Source organism: Tachysurus fulvidraco, chromosome 13 (assembly GCF_022655615.1).
Source record: "Tachysurus fulvidraco isolate hzauxx_2018 chromosome 13, HZAU_PFXX_2.0, whole genome shotgun sequence".
Lineage (NCBI taxonomy): Eukaryota > Metazoa > Chordata > Actinopteri > Siluriformes > Bagridae > Tachysurus > Tachysurus fulvidraco.
The window spans coordinates 6,551,346-6,572,339 of NC_062530.1; the positions used below are offsets into that span (position 1 = coordinate 6,551,346).

Below are 20,994 nucleotides of genomic sequence, written 5' to 3' on the forward strand. Positions count from 1 at the left end.
TTATATTATGTCTTTTTCCTTCTTATTATTTCTATTTATTTATTTTTCTCCTTTTATAATTAGTGCATCGTCTTTTCATTTCACTGCAAATTGATTTAAGATACTATATATAAATACTTTATAAAACTGTGTAAGTGACAAATAAAAATCTTTACTGAGCCTTTATTAAATTAATTAGTTGATTATTTCATAAATTGATTCATTCATTCAAGAATAAATTAACTATTTTATTTTATTCATTCATTCATTCATTCATTTTCTACCGCTTAACCGAACTTCTCGGGTCACGGGGAACCTGTGCCTATCTCTGCCGTCATCGGGCATCAAGACAATATACACCCTGGACGGAGTGCCAACCCATCACAGGGCACACACACTCTCTCATTCACTCAAGCAATCACACACTACAGACAATTTTTCCAGAGATGCCAATCAACCTACCATGCATGTCTTTGGACCGGGGGAGGAAACAGGAGTACCCAGAGGAAACCCCCGAGACACGGGGAGAACATGTAAACTCCACACACACAAGGCGGAGGCGGGAATCGAACCCCCAACCCTGGAGGTGTGAGGCGAACATGCTAACCACTAAACCACCGTGCCCCCATTATTTTATTTTATTTTATTTTATTTGTTTATTTGACCACAGGAATTGTGCAGACAGAATGAAATCTATTAAACTGCAAGTGGAAAATATTCAGATTTCATTTAATTACAAATACAAAGGTTTTTGAGCAAAGTGGCCAAACAACCATGAAGCACACTGAAAAAAAAAGGGAAATTCACAAATACTCAGTGCCATGATTATAGGGCTGGGGTAATTAGTAGTCTGGAATGTTCTTCCTGAGAAGGGTGTGACAGAATCGGTCGTATGCTCGACTGTGTGATGTGGGAAACATCACGTCTAATGGTTTTCCTTAGTGTGGATTTGCGTTCAGTTGTGTTTTTTTAAAGCTCTGTAATGAAAATTTAAATTAAGTAGAATATGTTCTTAATATCCAGCGATCTGTGCAGTTATTATCCAAACATGTCTGCATTTATTTTGTAGAACCACTGACTGATTTGTCATGAGTGTCTGTAACGATCTAATGCTTTAGCTCTTGCATGTAAGGTTGTGTTGTGGTTCATTCTATTCTTCTGTTCTTGTTTCTTTTCAGCTGCTCAATTATCTAAATATAAAGTGTGTCATGAATTTTAGGTTTATTTATATTCTGCATTTTTTTTTTGCTGGAGCATAAAATGTTTTCCTCAGTTGTGTATCTGGATCTTACAGCTGTTTCAGTCCAGAGTGCAGATGTTAAGTAGTTTTAAATGTCTACACACACCTTCTTTTAGATTAGTGATCACAGATCTCCAGTATGAATGCTCTCTCTCTCTCTCTCTCTCTCTCTCTCTCTCTCTCTCTCTCTCTCTCTCTCTCTCTCTCTCTCTCTCTCTCTCTCTCTCTCTCTCTCTCTCTCCTTCTTTCTCACACACACACACACACACACACACTTGCTCTCGCTCGCTCATTTCAAAGAGGTGTCTGATTGTCAGTAGCAGATGGAACAATAGGTGGAGGAGTGAGAGAGGAATAAATGAAGGAAGGAAGAGAGAAAGTGGCACCATGCAGTGGTCAGCAAGCTCTGCTGTCCTCTGCGCACTGCGCATTTACACACATTAACCTTGGCAAGGGTCAGACCTGTGTCAGTCTGCCAGGCACTCGGTTGGCACCGGTGACTCACTAAAGGGAACAAGGCCATTTAGAGATGCACAATTCATATGAATGCTAATAAACATCACGTGAAATCAATCCACACAATGGCTGTGGAAGAAATTAGCTCACACTACCTACAATTTGACAACCCAATCTGATCAATAGCCTACTATCATCTTAAAGCTTAAAGGAGAAAGAGAATAATCAGCATTCAATTTCATAATCTATTATATTGAAAGAATAATTATACTTTTAGATGTGATTGAAATGTGTGCATACCATTTTCTTGATGATAAACATGATGGGTAAACCAAATGCAAATAACTAACTAAACATAGTATACATCTTTAACAGAATTACCAAAATATGACAAAGTTGAAGATAAACCCATCTATCTACAGTATCTATACATCCATATTCTGGATCGGTTATTCTACATACAGCCACAGGCTTCCTGCAGACTCTCTCAGGGGACTCAGGGCACAACACAGTGGATACTCAGGACACACGAAAGTGAAAGTGACGTGACATACGGCGCCCCATACTCAGAAATTGTTCTCTGCATTTAACCCATCCAAAGTACACACACACAGCAGTGAACACACCGAGAACACACACCCGGAGCAGTGGGCAACCATTTTATGCAGTCGTGGCCGGCCCGAGACTCGAACCCGCAACCTTCGGGTTACGAGTCAGACTCTCTAACCATTAGGCCATGACTTCCCATTCACAGTCACACACACATTCACCCACTACAATACTTCTTTGGTCTGGGGGATTATTCTGGGGTATCCAGTAAAGACCCTTAAGCACAGGGAGAGCATGCAAACTACGTGGACACAGGATAGATAGATAGATAGATAGATAGATAGATAGATAGATAGATAGATAGACAGACAGACAGACAGACAGACAGACAGACAGACAGACAGACAGAGATTCATTCATTCATTCATTCGTCCCAGAGAAAATTCAGTAGCTACATACAAAGAAATAAAATTGTCACACACACACACACACACACACACACACACACACACACACACACACACACACATACCACCCCTTTTGCTGATTGCAAACTTCTTACACAACAGAATTACACACACTAAGGACAATTCACTCTGTTTAAAATGTGTGACACGGGACCGAGCATGAACCCAGTGCAGATGTTCTTTCAGGGTCCAATGCATCTAATTTTACCCTTTCACACAGCTATTAATTAGCTGTAGCATTTTTCCTTTGTAATGTTTTATTCATTGAACTTGGAAATGGGGTAGGAAATGGGATTTCAGCTGTCGAGTATTTTTAAAAATGACCTAAATGCTTTAGACCGGCTGTTATTAATCTGGTGAATTCCGACATAGATGTATTTTGCTCTTATTCTGCTCTTGCTGTATTTAGTGTAGAATATCCTAAAGATAATAATGCTGTGAAAATAGCAAGAGAGTTTAACAGCATGTCACACGGCACAGGTTTTCAAAGCTCTTTATCATGACGGAAATGAATTACACTCAAAATGAATCAAACACATGACACATTTGTATTAAATAAATTAATTACATTGTTATTTTTATTATTACAGGTACAAAGTAATAATAAATAAATGCAAAATGGCGATATATATATATATATATATATATATATATATATATATATATATATATATATATATATATATATATATATATATATGCAAAATAGACAGTCAAAATTCAGACCAGTTTAATTACCAATATATAATGTAATGTTTACAAATTAGTCTGAAGTACAAATGAAACTTTATGGCATATTATTATAATAATATATTATAATATACTACAATAATAATAACAGTAATAATAATAATAACTAGATTTGTAAAGTTTGTCGTGACAAACTTTGATGTTGGCTTTGACGAGGCAAGTATTCGCAAAGGCTGGTGTTTTTTGGAGGCGAGTGGACATAAGGGTCAGTGTTACTTTTGGATTCAAGTGGACATAAAGATAGGATGCCAAAACATTTGGAAGCAAGTGGAGATGAGCATGTGACGTCATCCGAACACTCCTGAGGGAGTTCCCCTCATTGGGTTGAGTTTTTTGATGTATCACATGCCCATGTTGTGCAAAATTTTTTATTTTCACATGACATCATGTGACATCACGTGATGTCATCAGAATGCACATGAGGAATTTCCCCTCATTGTTCTGAGTGTTTTGATATGTCACATGTCCATGTTGTAAAAATATTTTGATTTTGCATATATTGGGGGTAGGGCTGCGGCACAACTGAAAGGCTAATCGGTACACCAATTTAAAAGTTTGTTCAGAGTATTACCCTAAAGGAGCTGGTCGAGTTTGGTGTAGATAGTTCGAAAGCTTGCCCAGTTATAAACCTCCAAAGTTTATAATGGGAGTCTATGGGAAAAAAGGCCATTTTGAGACCCGGTACCGGAAGTACCGGTACTTGGATCGCTTAGAAAAGAAAAAGCAACAAACTTCAGACCAGGGCCTACAACATATCCGAATTTTGTGCATGTGGTTCGAAGGTCCTAGGCCTCATTAAATTTTATAAATTTTGGTTTAAGCTTAAATAGGAAAACAATGTTGGCTTCTACAAAGCCAACATAATTATTATTATTCATTCATTCATTCATTTTCTACCGCTTATATCCTGACTTCTCGGGTCACGGGGAGCCTGTGCCTATCTCAGGCGTCTTTGGGCATCGAGGCAGGATACACCTTGGACGGAGTGCCAACCCATCACAGGGCACACACACTCTCATTCTCTCACACACTCACACACTACAGACAATTTTCCAGAGATGCCAATCAACCTACCATGCGTGTCTTTGGACCGGGGGGAGGAAACCGGAGTACCCGGAGGAAACCCCAGAGGTATGGGGAGAACCCTGGAGGTGTGAGGCATGTAAACCCCCCCCCCAATATAAATAAATAAATAAATAAATAAATAAATAAATAAATGTACCTACATACAAGCATAATTTAATCTGAATATTTCCTCATATCTATTTACTTTCTACTTCACTAGGAAGACCTGTACACCTGCACATTTACGCAATTATCCAATGAGTCATGTGTAATGCATCATATCCTGCAGATTCAGGGCAATAAGTATAGAGTAAATATTCAAACCAGAATAGGGAAATACAGTGATCTCAGTAACTTTAACCATATGCTTTTTGGGGGATAAAGAGATCGGTTTGAGAATTTCATAAACTGTTGATCTCCTAAAACGTCTCTAGATTTTAGACAGATTGGTATGAAGAACAAAAATCATCCAGTAAGATGTCGTTCTGCAGAAATGTCATGTCGATGAGAGACCATAGCAGAATGGACAGACGGGTTCGAGTCGGCAGGAAAACATCTCAGAAAGCACAACACATTGAACTCTGAACAGCAGAAAACTGTTGGGTTCCCAATAAACCAGACTATTGGCTTCGACTCTGACTCTCAGCCAGAATCAGAGGCTCCGATATTCACATGTTCAGCAAAACTGTACAGTTAAAGATTAGAAAACCTTTTTTTCCCATTGATTCATCATAATATTCTCATTATTCTGTTTTAAATATTCATCCCTGAAAAACAAAGACATCATCTTTTTCAACATACTTGCAGATAAAACAGTTTAGCTCAAGCTCTGTTGCTTATCTTACAAACGCTAAAAGGTGCAATTAGGTCTTCATGCTGGGATAATGAACATACTGTATCTGCAGTCTGAGACAGAGAGCATTTAAACTGCAGCTCTCAAACCTTCCTTATAACTAATGACTGCTGTACAGGGAAAAAACACTCACACACAAAAGTCACACACAAAAGTCACACAATGACTCTACAGCCTATTCATTCTTTCTTCTTATTCAATTTAAATAAGATTATTTTGGTATTTGCTTTATTTTCTATTCTGCACTTTTCTGTTCATACATCCTATTCTCTCTCTCTCTCTTTCACTCTCTCTCTTTTGCTCTCTCTCTCTCTCACTTTCTCCCTTTCGCTCTCTCTCTCTCTCTTTCATAATGTATGTACTGTATTATTATGGCATCTTTAATTGCAATATTATTAAAGAAATTATTAACTGCACGTTTAAATTTTTTTTAAGTACACAAAATGTTATCATTATCCTCTCTCCATCTCTCTCTCTCTCTCTCTCTCTTTCTCTCTCTCTCTCTCTCTCTCTCTCTCTCCATCTCCATCTCTCTCTCTATGTATGTATTGTATCATCATGGTCCCTTTAAATTCAATATAATTAAAGAAATTAATAACTGCAGATTGTGAAATGTGATTTTTTTTATTTATCCTCTCTCTCTCTCTCTCTCTCTCTCTCTCTCTCTCTAGCATGTTTGCTTCAGTCAGAGCTGGTGAATTATGAGAGAGTGAAGGAGTACTGTTTGAAAGTCCTTGGTCATCAGCAGGACCATTTCAAAGCCATGTACCGTGCCGGCATCGCCTTCTACCATCTGGGAGACTACGATTGCGCCCTGCGCTACCTTCGCGATGCCAAGAGCCGTGAACCTACAGGTACAGTAGGCTTTATTTAAACAGAGGAGTTAATATATATAGTAATATATAGTTAATCATGTTCATAATCATGTATGCATGTAGGAATAAATATAGAAATATCTATGTTTCTGGTGTGGACCAAATAACAGATGTTCCTTTATGGACAAGAACAGACAAATAACAAATTTTAAAGGGCTTACATTATATTACTGTTTACAACTTTGGGTCTCTGTGTTCTATTTAGGAGGAAGCTGCCTAGGTAAGCAAAATATTTGTGCAGTGTTTAAGCTCCTGAGATAATATCTTTCCTATTCCAAAGGCAGGAGAAGGACAGAGTTATTTTAAGGATCCATATTTTAGGGGGAAAAAAGTCTTGCTACGAATAACACAATTCTGTTTGTTCATTATTAGTTCTGTGAACACTTGGAAAACATTTTTGCTCTGAAGGAGGAATAGAATTACAGTACAAGTTTAACTGCTGGTAAAACATATATATTTTTAAATAATCATTTAAAAAAATGTATGCAGTTGTCTAATCAACCTAACATGTGGCAGAGATACAAGGCTCAAAATACTTTCCATCAACCATCAAGAGGAGATGATCTCAATGACTGGTGCCAAATGGGCTGGTTTGAGTAACTGCTTAATCCTGGAATTTTCACACACAACAGTCTCTAGAGTTTAGTCAGTGTGGTGGAATAAAGCAAAAACTCCTATTGAGGAGCAGTTCAGCAGACAGATACACCTTTATGATGAGAGAGGTCAATGGAGAATGGCCAGACTGGTTGGAGCTGCCAGAAAGGCTACAGCGAGTCACTGTAGTATTTGTAGTTGTGGTGAGCTGAAAAGCATGTGGTCAGATTAACATGTCAGACCTTAAGGCGGATGAGCTACAACAGCAGACAGAGTTCGAGTGTTCTTCGGTGGCCTTCTCAGTCAACGGATCTGTGAGGAATGTCTTCAACATGAAGCAGAATCTGAACATCATGAGCAATCCATGCCATGAAGAATTTGGGATCTAGAATCTAGTGTAGTGTTCCTAATAAATTGCTAAGTAATTGTATACTGGGCCTAAATTTACTTGAAAATTCAGATTAAACCCTATTTAAACCCTCTGGTCCTAAGAGTAAAGAAATTATGCACTCAAATATGTATACTGACCCAGATCTGACGTTTTTTCCCCCTCCCTTTTGCAGACACAAACGTGTTGCGATACATCCAGCTGACGGAGATGAAGATGAGCAAGAGCAGTCAGCAAGTGCGGGAAAGCAACAAAGAGGCTCTGGGTTAATCTCTGCCCATTCCTCTGTTTATGTGGCCATCCTCTCCACAAATCTCTCCCTTCTTTTTCTTCTAAACCCCTTGTACTACGGACTACCAGGACCCCTGTACTGTGCCCTTTAGTCAAGACGGACTGCTTTCGGCACAGACGCCCCTCGACTCTTCAGCTCTCCCGCTCTGAATCCTCTCTGTCCCTTTAAAACCAAACCGCCCCGGTGCTTTCAGTTTCCCAGGTACTGACCGACAAAACCATTTGGAAAAAAAAAAGCAACAAGAATCACTGGAAGTCTGTAGGAAAATTCACACGGACCTGATAAAGGACCTTCTACGGTATTGGGGAGGTGATCGAGCAGTGAAGTGTAGCTATAGAGAGGTGGAGGTGTATTACTGTATGGCCACCATCTTTAACTATAAAAGAGCACACATATCAAAGCCACAGCGCTGCACAGAAACAAATGATAACTAGGGTCTAGGATTAAGCAGATGACCTTCAAACTTAAGTGCACTCCATCGCACACCTCCTTCTTCCTGGGTGAAGGGAGCAGGAGAGAAAATGCAATTCCGTATCACCGGATACTACTGATCTCTTTGCCTGCATTTTCATTTATTCTTTCTTACTTTCTTTCTTTATTTCTTTCTTTCTTTCTTTCTATTCTTTCTTTCTTTCTTTCTATTCTTTCTTTCTATTCTTTCTTTCTTGCTTTCTATTCTTTCTTTCTATTCTTTCTATTATTTCTTTCTTGCTTTCTTTCTTTCTTTCTTGCTTTCTTGCTATCTTGCTTTCTTTCTTTCCGTCGCACTCTGTCTTTCTCAAATTCGGCTATATTTAATCTTTTTTGAACTGTTTCAATTTAAGGGCTAATTCTAACATTTCTAATTCGTCCTTCGATTTCGAGCAAGTTCTATTTGCGTTCTTTCGCCGCTCGTTGTACAATAGTAGCATTTGTTTAAGCAAGTTTGTGATGTTGTTTTTGTCTTTAAAAAAAAAAAACAAGAAGCAAATGCTGCCCTGAAGCTAACAGTTGTTTCGTGAACCCACGTCATTGATCTCCTTTAATTCCTCAGTAGAACGTCAGGCCCTGGCCCTCTCTGAGTTTTGCCATTGACAGTGTTTCCAGACATGAGATATCCTGCAGGGTTTTCAAGACAAAGGAAAAGATTATAGCACTCATATGCTTTATACTAGTCACATCTGTATTACTGTGTGCCATGTGATATCAAGTACCACTAATGATAAGACTAGCACATCATGGCTACGTTGTCCATTTTTCATCCTCGTCTCATTGTTATGAATTGAGCGAAATTCAAGATTCTTGAGAAATTTCAAGAAATATCTTTCAGACACGAAAAGAAATTAAATGATCACATTAAATGATCAGTGGCTTTAGCAAAGCCTTGAGTTTAACACAGATTCAATAGTTTAAATCATCCTCAGTGTCCAGTGACCCAAATTTACAGCATGTCCCAAACTGGAAGCATCGATAATTAATCTTAATTTTAACACAAATAACTTGCATATAATAAACCACATCATGCAATCACTTTATTTTCCAGTTTGCATTAGCGATCAGTCAGCTGAGACATTTCTGTCTGACCTGAGATGAGAGATAACGTTGTCAGTGCGACTCTGGGGGACGCCGAGCGTGGATTGAGACGAGGATAGATGAGAAACAAAATGCTTGCTAGCTTTCTCCTCAGCTCTCGGACTTCCCAGCCTTTCTAGATTTTTCCGTATCATGTTTGTCGCCCTGATGTTTGGATTTTTATGGCTTTTTATCTTGAATTTAATTTGGTTGATTATAATTTTTTTTATGTAAAGGGCAAAGATGATAGCGATGCATCACTGGAGTCTGGGTCATTAGCTCTGTTAAACGTGTCTCTTATGTCCCCGTGTGCTGGCTGTCTTTGGTCAAATGGTAACGACACAGGATTGTGTGATTGAAGCACAAATACGAGAAGTCTGATGGACGAAAGTGAAGCAGTTAGCTGTGCTCGTTTTCTTTGATGTCACTTGAGGTAGCTGTTCGTTGAATGTTCAAATAGACGTGTGGTTTTAAAAAAAACATGATGTACAAAAAAAATAAAACGATGGTTGTGGAGAGCTTTACATTACGGAATTGTTTTATCAATATACGAGAAAGAAGAATAAATGAGATTATGAAAAAAAATATATATATATATATATTTAAAGATCAAAAAGGGGCAACTTTGTATATGTGTATATGTTAAAAATTTCTTTTCTGTTAAATGCCTTTTTTTTTGTGATGTCACAACTTCAGTCTTGTCTGAATTGCAGTCCAAGGGTTTGGGGGTATGACCTTTGACCTCCCAAGTGAGATCCTAAGAATGAGAAATGTATAATTATGATGATGATGATGATGATGATGATGATGATGATGATGATAATGATGAAGGATGCAGTTGAAGGGGTGAGGGTACCCTACAGACCTGAACACAAATAAACAACTCGCTGGTTTCTTTTTTTCATTCTTTCGTCTATTCTGGAGAGAGAGCGATTCGGACCTTCTGGTTGTTATGGTTGTTATGGTTTTTATCCCACCGTCTTGCTGGTTCATGTTTTTGCCCCCTCAGCGAGAGTGTGTCATCGGAAGAACCTAAGAACTGGTTATATTTACCTGCAAGCCCAGGAATGCACTATTGATATGTATTTCAAAACAAATAAACTTTAGAAAAACACAGCGAGAGTCCTGTCTGTTTTTTTTTCCTTCTTTAGAAATGTTAAGTCTGAAAAGATTTGATTCGGAGCTGTAGAATTGCTGCTCTGTAGAATTAGAATTGGACCAAATACCACCTCCATGCGCTTCTTTTTTCTTTCCTCAGGAGCTTGATATAAGACATCTTATTTTGGTTGTGAACATCTTTAAATGCCTTCAACAGTCTACCTACAGTACAATCCCTAACCTGCACACCCACACAGGATCAATACAGCAAGAGGAGGAAAAAAACAGCATTCATCTTGCCAAATGAACATTTTTAGCTTCTAGAAGAAAACATGATGTATCTTTTGGGTTTTAGACAATGTTCTAAATCTAAGTCTACTTTTGTTGGTTTTGGAAGTACAGTAGTCTATTGTATATTTATAATACAAGACATTAATGTTGGACAACCACACAGAAGTTTGTGAGTTTGAATCCCAGTTCAACCGACCTGCCACTGCTGGGCCCCTGAGCAAGGCCCTTAACCCTCAATCGATCAGTTGTGTAAAATGAGTTAAAATTGTAAGTCGCTCTTGAAACATGGGTCTGCCAAAAGCCATAAAAGTATACATATGTATAATTATTACTATAATAAGCAAACATTGCAAAATTGCAGTCATTCAATTTTTATACCGTTATACTACACAAGGTCACAGGGAACTTGGAGTCTTTCCCAGGGTTCCTCGGCTAGGAGGCAGGGGACACCGTGGACACTGTTCCAAACCATCATAGAGCTTGATCATGCAATCTCACACTCACACACACTGCAGAACAGTTAGAAATGCCAGTCAGGTACAACACAAGTCTATGGACTAGGGGAGGAAACCAGAGTACCCAGAGGAAACGGGGAACATGCAAACAAGAGCAAAGACTGCAAGAAAACCCACAAACCTCAGAGGTGCTAGAAGTGCCCTCAGAACAGGATCATTAAAATTCTAATATGTGAAACCAAGCCAATCAGGCTAACAGGAAACAGAAGTTGTACTGTATAACAGGGTATTGACAATCTGGAAACAGGTTAAATAATACGGACCAATCAGACAATTGACTAACAAGTCTGGTGACCTCTTGTGGACAATTTTCATGACTGTAGCGAATTCCTGAAAGACCGCACAATTATGAGTACATAATGTGTATAAATAATAGCAGCTTTACAGTAGCTGTATTGCCCCTCAGGTCTGAGGTATACTATCCTTAGCAATATTAGCATCTAATGTTTATAAGCTTTTAATTCCACAACTCTGTCAAATTCTCAAATATAATTGGTCAGAAAGTGGTCTTTAATATTTTTTATGACAGTAGAGTTGTCTGAAAGGCAAATCATAGATTTATACTAATTAACCGTTTCAATAGTAACAGTTACTTCAACGGGGATTTGAAAGCGAGACGTTCATATACAGTAAATATGTTTTTTAAAAAACATATTCATCATTTTAAAGTTTAAGTTGTCTGTAAATGTAAAGTCTAAGAGATTTTAAAAGGCTCAATTATGGGTCAATCATCAATAAAGTGCATTCTCATGACAGCACATTTGCATTTAGTGACATGACTCCATAAAAAGTAAAGCAAAGTGAATGCTGAAAGCATGAAATGGCGACTAAACGGCTGAAGAAAAGGACGGAGAAAGTAGAAGTCTTTACATTATAAGTCACATTATGCCAATAAAAACAACAGTATTTTGAAGCGTAACAACAGCTGAAATTGCTACAGTGCAGAGACATTATTCAATTATAGAAAATGTGAATTAGGTGTGAATGAAATGAGCTGAAAAGAAATTGTTTGACAGGAAAGAAAATCTATCCAGGTGATCCTAGACACGATCCTGTCAGTGATTTTTATTTATTTACTTACTTACTTACTTACTTACTTACTTACTTACTTACTTATTTATTTACTTACTTACTTACTTACTTACTTACTCACTTACTTACTTACTTACTTACTTAATTACTTACTTATTTATTTACTTACTTACTTACTTACTTACTTACTTACTTACTTGTTTATTTGTTTGTTTGTTTGTTTGTTTGTTTCAGTGGTTAATTAGTTAGTTTTAAATAACAGAACCGCTCAACAGGTTTTATTTCTTATATATAAAGCGGTGTGAAAAAGTGTTTGCCCCCTTTTGCATTCTGTTGCACGTTTGTCACACTTTAATGTTTCAGATCATCAAAGGAATTTAAATATTAGTCAAAGATAACACAAGTAAACACAACATGCATTTCTTATATGAATAAGAACATGCATTTCTTATATAAAAATCAGGGAGGGGCAAACACTTTTTCACACCACTGTGTGATATATATATATATATATATATATATATATATATATATATATATATATATACACTGTATGACCTTATTACTGTTTAGAGCATTGTTTTAAAGAAAATGAACTATGCATGAATGAGCAAAAGTAATTGATCCCCTAAAACATAACAATATACTGCTTTAGATGTGTAAGAATAATAAAGTATAAGCGTATTTATGGCTAATTTATGCTAAATTTAAATAAAAATTTAAAGTCAGAACACAGCTCCAAGGGTCAAATTTTATTTATTAAACAATGACCTCCGTCCCATAGAATTAGAAAGATAAATGAAGCAAAATAAATAGAATATACATCAGAAGCTAAGGCTGTGTTTTATAATGCTGCTGCACATCACACAAGATATGTACTGTATACGAAGACATTTTCTGAAGCTGTGATTTCAGTAAACACTTCCACAGAAGTGAAAGAAATGCATGATTGCTGAGCTGTGAGGAAGCTTTCATATGAGTGCAGGATGCAGTGTGATAATTAAGCGTGTTCACAGGAGATTCTGACTCCATGAAGCCCAGGTCTGAGATGAATCAACACATTATTTGTTAAATCCTGAAGGCCTAATTCACCTCCTTATTCAGACACTATTTGCTTTTTCTTTAGTCCCTTCCTCTTTCTCATGGGGTAATTATGAGGCTGTCACTACTGACTGCTTTTCCTTAATGCCTCCTGCTGCTTTAAATGCCAGAGGAAGGAGAGGGGGGTTACAAAAATGAACAGAAAAAAGAAAGAAAGCACATATTTAATGGGTACATTTTTTCTACCATGCTGACAAAAGGATGGAAAATCGCTCGTTGGCACAAAACGACTACTAATCAGACATTTTGCACGGCCCATGTGATGGTGTAACACAATACTCTTAGGTAAATGAATGTGTTTGGATTTGAACGTGTTGGATTTCTGATCATAGACACATTTAGAAACATGTTCTTGTCGTGTCAGTATTGCCATGTCCACCATCTTCCCTTCCTTTCCTGGCTTCTTTTCTTTACTGTGGCTTTTTATAGCATTGCCATGGAAGTGAAGGGTGGTTGCTAGGTAACTGACTAGCGTCTGAAAGTGTTAGAGTGGCGGCTGCTTTCACGGACACGAGCAGCGGGGCAGAGCTCAGCTATGCTTGTGTGCGGGTATGTTGGGAGGGGTGCATGTGCAGTATTAGGATGTATTGTTTTTTTTATCCATCATGTCCATATTGTGGCTTCTGGTGTTGGTCTGATGTTCTCCTCTGAAAGATATAAACACACTATTTTACATATATGTGTACACACTCACACACACAGTGATCAGCTGTAATGAGCAGTCAGCTCTCACATTTCATGCATTCAAAGCTGAAAAAATAGGCAAGATTATGGACCTGAGTAACTTTGACAAGTTGCCCATCATGATAGCTAAACATTCAGCTTAGATGGTTAGATCTACCACATCAGGACTTTTTAGCAATAGCTAATATACATACATATATACATTATTTACAATAATTTAATATTTTGTAGTAATCAGATGAGAAGAAATGGTAAATAGAATTAATAGTATTCACATACAGCATTTATTGTCATATATTTTTGCATGTTGTAGGTTGTTGCTGTTTATTTATTATTATTATTATTATTATTATTATTATTATTATTATTATTATTATTATTATTATTAATACTATTATTATTACTATTATTATTATTATTATTATTATAAATACTATTATTACTATTATTATTATTATTATTATTATTATTATTACTATTATTATTATTAATAACAACAACAACAACAATAATAATAATAATAATAATAATAATAATAATAATAATAATAATAATAATAATAATAATAATAATAATAATAATAATCGCTGTTATGGTTATTATTATGATTATGATTATTAGTATTATTGTGATTATGATTATGATAATGATTATTACGATTATTATTATTATTATTAGTGTACTTAAACTATTCCACTTTTAAATATAACATATACAGAACACAGAAATGTCTTATAATATTTAATTATTTTCTTACTAATTTGTTTATTATTTTAAATATAATTTTGTAGTACTAATGTAGTGATGTTTTGTTTCGGCTGTTTGTGAATTTGGCGACATCTAATGGAAAGATTTCATATTCTCATTTTCAACACCACACGTCAAAAGCTTTTCTGGTCAATGCACACCCAGTCTTTTTTCTTTTTCTTTTTTTTTTTTATTATTTTATTTTGGCTGCTTCCTGTTCACTGGCCCACCAGGAGGTCTAATGCACACCTAGTTTAAACCTAATAAATCTATCGATCATATAACAAATAATGCACAATATATATTACAAACAATGCACTTGAGATGTGGTTTATATGAGGAGAGTCTTATCTAAAATCCTAATCAGCATATTAAACTACTGACCTAATAACTATTAGGTGCCTGCTTTGTGTATGTACCCTAGTGAGATGTTTACTGATTTGATTTTAAACTTTTTTGTTTGTTTATATGTTTGTTACTCACACCGATAATGAATAATAATTCATCACTCCTTCAATCATAACAATAATTTTAATAAATACTCTTAGTTCTTTTCACACAGGAAATAGGAGACAGCTTTGTGAATCATCCCTCCACAGAGCCACCTCATACAAATGATAACAATAACACACACACACACACGCACACACACACACTCACACACTCTCACCGGCAGACAGTTGAAAAAATACTGTCGATTACCAGGTTGAACCTTCGAGCTTTAAAGTGTAACTGTCTTCAGACAATTATGACAATATCATAAACCCAAGGTTAAGGGCTCCTTGTTCTGAACAGAATGATGTCATCACGCATCCTTCTCATTGTGCCTGATTACAGCGGCATTTTATAGAGCATCAGAATAAAGAAAAAGACTACACGCTTCATCTAGAACTTCCTTTCTCTCATATCAGTGTGTAGGCAGAGGAAGATCTTCCATGGTCTCGAGTGAAGAGGTAAACGAGCGTGTATGTTTCAATACAGGTAGTATGGTACGGTAGGTTTCGTATTTTATTGCAAACGGACGGAGACCCTCGTTTGACCATAACAGTCCTTTCCTTTCTTCATGCTCACAATGTTCCAGTTTACCGAGGAAAACGGAAGTGAGAGTGCATTTCAACCGTAAACATCTGATGAGGCTAGTTCTCAGTCGTTCTAACTCCTATGACACATCCTCACGGAAAGACACATGCACACATTCGTGCTTACATACTTACACACAGGCAATTTGTACTGTACATCAGGATTTGCTGATAAACAAGGCCTTCACATTAAAACAGCTCCTGCTTTCTGATTAGGTTCTGCAGAGAGCCTGAGATGGTCAGTCTTCTCCTCAAAAACTGAAGAAGCAAACCTTTGCTTAGATCTACCATATTTTCTGGACTATAAGCCCCACATTAATCTTCTCTAATTAGCATTTCATAGACTAATCGTAACACAGCCAGTGATGATGTATGTTAACTGACAGTTTTCAACTCCAAATATTTGAGCCGTATGTATATTAACTGTGGTCTTATGGCAGATTTGAGTCATTAATACCATTCACAAGGCTCCGCCCCTAAACACGTCTTGGCCAGTTTATAACTGTAATTAAGCACGGGAAAATCTTTCTGAGCAATCTATGTGCAAACAGGACACACTGACATCTCAGAAGCCTTCAATTGGGAAGTGAAATATTACCAAATGGCCAAATATGATCATATTCCACTACAAAAATAGTTTTTTAGGATTTGGATTAATTGTATAAGTGATTCATTGTATCATGATATCCAGAGTGATATAGAACAATTGAATATTAAAATATATAGATAAATAATAGAAAAACAACCAAGAAATAATGCACAATTTAAAAATGAATCAACAAATTGAAGAAATTAAGAAGTAAAATAGTTTGTGAATGCTAATTAAGACCGCCGTTTCAGTTCCTTTAAGAAAAGGCAGAATATTTTCTCCAAAATAACTGCGAACGGATAAACTTTTGTTTAGACTTTTTTTTTTTGTGCTTCACAGTTATTAACCGGATTAAATGTAATATATCGTATCTGTGTGATGCGGTATTTTGGATCTCACATGAGGGACGTTCTACGAGGATGAACAAAAGCTCACACGATTCCTTCCTGGCCTGTGGTATCACTAAAGGGACAAACGCCTAAGCAGGCTATTACGATATTGGTTTAAGATTATCAGTTCTTGTGACTTAATAGCAAACTTATTATATATTATTTTTTCTTCATAATTAATGGAGGTCTGTCTTAATATCACGGGCAACCTCTTGTCCAGAAAATACAGTATCAAAGGAATGGCTTTGCTAATGCAATTCATCACATACATATTACCTGGTTGTTAAAAAAAGAGAGATTTATTGAACAATCTATAGGGGGAATGATGCAGGTAGTAGGATTTGACCTTTACTTTTATGGAGCTCATGAAAGTGCTGCAGCTCTGACAGTGCAGTGGCTTTGAAAGATAATCCACAGCCCTCCAGGTGATTTTGTTGTTCTTTTGTTGTTTTGTTTTGTCTGTTGAGAACGTATCTCACACTCTCACACTGTGAGGGGTCACCGTGGTTTCTGGGATATTCAGTCTAATAGAGACACCAACCACAACGGCCTCCATGAGATATGCAGGACAGAGTTGGGAGATTCATAGCTCTAAGGAATATGCTGGCCATGTGGTTATAATGGAGGTTTCATGGGATTTTATGAGAAAGTGGCTTCTGAGTGCTGCCCACATAGAGGCACCGTGCTGTCCTGGCTCTGGCCCTCCATGTCCATGTCCAGCAGAGTTTGGCGTCCAGTGGTGCCTCCCGCGCTGACCCCGCTGTCCCCAGAGCCTAGTGGACTGTCACAGCTGCTCCCTGGTGATGAGCTCAGTGTCCGCGACAGTGACGACAGCTTCCACGGGTCAGGACGCGCTCGGACCGGGGTGGGGCGTGGACGCGGGGCAAACTCCAGTGTCTTTGGTCGCTCGAGGGTTCCAGTCTGAAATTCTGAAGAAGGAGGAGGTTTACGCCGATGCACCGCGGGGTAGATTGTGGACGGGTCAGGGAGACGAGGGATGTCTAACGTGTCACGAGAACCTGAACCGATCGGAACAAAAGCAGAAAGAAAGAAAAAAAGCAAGAAAGCAAGAAAGAAAGCAAGAAAGAAAGCAAGAAAGAAAGCAAGAAAGAAAGAAAGACAGTTTAAGCCAAATCCACATTGCAGGGATAAATGCAAACACATGTAAGGTTTTTTAGGGAACTTGGCAGATACAGTTATAGATATAAAGCTTACAGATACAGATTGTAGCACTGTGTTAATCCCTAGCTGACACTCATTCCTGCTGACTCACCTGTGTGTGGTGTGTTAGTGGGTGTGATGGGAGGAATTGGCATGCAGCCGTCTGAGGGCGTGCGCTGGTGTCCTGTCACTGTCTGTGCACGAGGTCTGATGGCACTGTCAGACGGAGTGCGTCGGTGCCCGCGGTTCACAGCCATGGTGGCGGAGACGTGGGTGGGTGTGAGCGACTGGTTGGGTTCCCGTTTAAAACTCTCTGCTCTCAGGTCCAGCAGAGGGTTTAGAGCCGGTGCCGGACAGGTCATGGTGCCACTCGGACTTGGGATAAGATCGTCCGGGTCTGAGGGCAGCAATGACTTGGTGGAGTTGCAGTCAGAAAGAGAGGAGAGGGACAGGAGTGTGACAGAAGGAGACGGGTCCAGGCAGGGCAGTGCTGACTCATGGTGATGGCGGTTGTGAGACAGAGACAGGGACAGTGTACGACTTGGGGGTGAAGTGCTACGCCGGAACCGACCTGTGCGCTGAAACAGACCTTCCTTCTTTTTTCTCTCCTCACGTGAATCCTGTTCATCTTGACTTACCTGTACACACACACACACACACACACACACACACACACACACAGAGACACACACACAGACATACACACTGATTGCTTAATATATTGTACTATTGAATTAATGAACAATCGTTTAATTAAGTTAAATGTGGCTTGTGAATGAGAATTACACATAATAACTACTGAATTTCTGAACTGAGGGGTCGAACGGGGGGGAGAGAGAGAGAGAGAGAGAGAGAGAGAGAGAGAGAGAGAGAGAGAGAGAGAGAGAGAGAGAGAAGAATTAAAGAATGAAAGAACGAAAGGACATCCTAGGACAAGAAAGCAAGGATGGAAAGAAAGAAAGAAAGAAAGAAAGAAAGAAAGAAAGAAAGAAAGAAAGAAAGAAAGAAAGAAAGAAAGAAAGAATGAAGAGGTGCACTGTTTTTTTGTTTTGTTTTGTTTTTGTTTTGTTTTGTTTTTTCAAAATTTGTTATGCAACTTGATGCGTTTTAATAAAACATGATCAAGCTCATATAAAAGCTCACATAAGCTTTTCAGGTGTCTTTCATCCCTCTTTTTACCTGCAATCGTCCCAGCTGTAGCAGGTCAGAGCCGAAGCCCACGGCAGCCAAGATGGAGGCACAGCCTAGCAGTACCATGTCACTCTTCTTCCTCTGATTGCAGCGCCGCAAAGAATCCTGGGAACCCACACCAAGCCCTACACCCGTCCATGCGTGGCTGGCATCCTCTGTCGCTCCGTTGCTGCTTCCCTCCGGAGCCGATCGCTCCTCGAGTTCACTCTGTTCCTCTACAGAAACACAGACATGAGATTTTACACTGAATTCCTTCAGAGAATGGATCCTGGGATGACAGACCCTTTTTTTTTAATTAAAAAAAACATCTTAATCTTGTGGTCGGTTTATAATTTAGATTAACACTGTAGAAATTTCTAGTTGAGTGACAACTGAAACATTACAGTGACTCGAAGCCTTACGTCCGACGTGTGTTCGTTGTGTGATTCTTTAACGGAGACTCTTTTCAAAATTGTTAAATAAATCTCCATTCGGAAAACTTTAGCAAATTAACATTTACACATTTCGGCTTAAGAAACTGTTGCCATAGAAACCAAAATGTTTCCCTCAAGACTAACTCACCCATCTCATTGAGACTGGAGAAGCCACCAGTTATAGGAGCATGTTTGGGGGACTTGCCCAGATTAGGAGCACTGGAAGACCACACCTTGCCCTCTCCAAGTGACTTTAACCTGCAAATATAGTACTTAGATATTATTCCTGACAACTAATTATTATATTTATATACATAGCTCCAAAAGATTCCATAATTTAGCACATCTGCAATGGTGTATGGATTAAGTTGTGTACCTCTCTTCTCCTCCTACACGCTCTCGCTGATGGGTGGAGCTGGGACCCCAGGTACGGCCCTTCTTTTTAGCCCCGGACAGGTCTTCTTTCTTGCACACCGCTGTACGGCCCCAGGTGTTCCTCCCGTCACTCGGAGTCACTAGAGATCATAGAAAAGAAGAAATTTTTATTACATAACCTACAATTAATTACTCGGTAACCGCTTTAGACTTCAATGCAAAACCTAAAAAGCTCGGTCGAAGCGGAGTTTGTATAGAATTTGGTAAATTATCTTATAGATATTATTTTAAAGATTACTCGAACCATGTGTCCAAAGGGACACGGTGTCTCTAAGACTGACATCGACCCTTCAAATGAATCCGCATGGCTCTGCTTTAGATCCTAGCACTCCTGATCACAGCACTCCGTCATAATCTCGAGCATTCTGACTGAATTCTGAGTTTCATGTAAATGCCAGATGATGAAGTCCTAGAGACATCTACTCACGTCGGATGGCTCTGAGGCGAGGTATAACACCCGGACTGGCTGGTGGAGTCGTGCTCTCGCTGCCCTGACTTTTCCTCTTATCCACACTGGGAGACGCCTGCACTGTGATCTTATGCTCAAAATCTACACAAAACAATCAGAGAAGGTTTTTAGATCATATATTTATGTAAAATGTGCTGTACAGTATATTAATCACCCGGTTGTATTTTCTATCCAACCCACCAGATGGCAGGCTGATACAGTTGCTGTCTCGGCCCAGTTTGATGAGCCGGCTCTTTTTGAAGTGGCCCTTGCGTTTTTTGACGTGTGGCTTTTCCTGGTACATCTGATGGATTATGATGTTCAGCTCTCTCTCCACGATGTCGATCTCCCGCTCGGCTAATTCTTGCTCACGTCTCTTCAACAGTTCTTCCTGCGTCCTCTGTTCCTCTGCAGCCCGAGCCAGCTCCTCTTCCCAGGAACGCAGCTCCTGTGTATTTTAAAATTGTATTTTATCTCTGTTTGAGGATAATCGCCATGCATCGGTATTAAAAAAGGTACATCGTCTATTTACATTTAGCATAAAGAATCTCAAAGAATAATAATAATAGTATATTAGGGGAACTGAGATAACGTTGCTTGTAGACGGGAATTGAAAATGAGATAATAGATTGTTTTAGAGATATAAAAAGGTATTTTATTAGAGAAAAACGTTATATGCTGACAGTTTCCCGGTGTTCGATAAATACAAACAACCTACAAACATCTCTTTATAAAACATTGGAAATAAATACTACGTAAAGA

At 38.3% G+C, this 20,994-nt stretch overlaps 2 protein-coding genes across 5 annotated transcripts in view; one reads left to right on the plus strand and one right to left on the minus strand.

Annotated features, from left to right (window-relative positions):
* The window catches only part of ttc9b (tetratricopeptide repeat domain 9B), a 32,976-nt gene extending 24,851 nt beyond the window's left edge, over positions 1-8,125 (plus strand). The window contains exons 2-3 of the mRNA XM_027176076.2: positions 6,031-6,213; positions 7,392-8,125. Coding sequence (XP_027031877.1) covers positions 6,031-6,213; positions 7,392-7,486 — 278 coding nt within the window. The 3' untranslated portion in view covers positions 7,487-8,125. The remainder of the gene's footprint in view (positions 1-6,030; positions 6,214-7,391) is intronic.
* Positions 8,126-12,732: 4,607 nt separating this feature from the next.
* map3k10 (mitogen-activated protein kinase kinase kinase 10) overlaps positions 12,733-20,994 on the minus strand; it is a 38,235-nt gene continuing 29,973 nt past the window's right edge. For 3 of the 4 annotated variants that reach the window (XM_027137488.2, XM_027137563.2, XM_027137424.2), the window contains 7 exons: positions 20,434-20,680; positions 20,212-20,334; positions 19,726-19,864; positions 19,498-19,607; positions 18,925-19,151; positions 17,858-18,383; positions 15,040-17,603 (listed from right to left, as the gene is read on the minus strand). In XM_027137488.2, the coding sequence (XP_026993289.1) occupies positions 17,224-17,603; positions 17,858-18,383; positions 18,925-19,151; positions 19,498-19,607; positions 19,726-19,864; positions 20,212-20,334; positions 20,434-20,680 (1,752 nt within the window). In that variant the 3' untranslated portion in view covers positions 15,040-17,223. Of the gene's footprint in view, positions 13,744-15,039; positions 17,604-17,857; positions 18,384-18,924; positions 19,152-19,497; positions 19,608-19,725; positions 19,865-20,211; positions 20,335-20,433; positions 20,681-20,994 lie in introns of those variants that run through there. The other variant, XM_027137651.2, reaches the window with a different exon arrangement.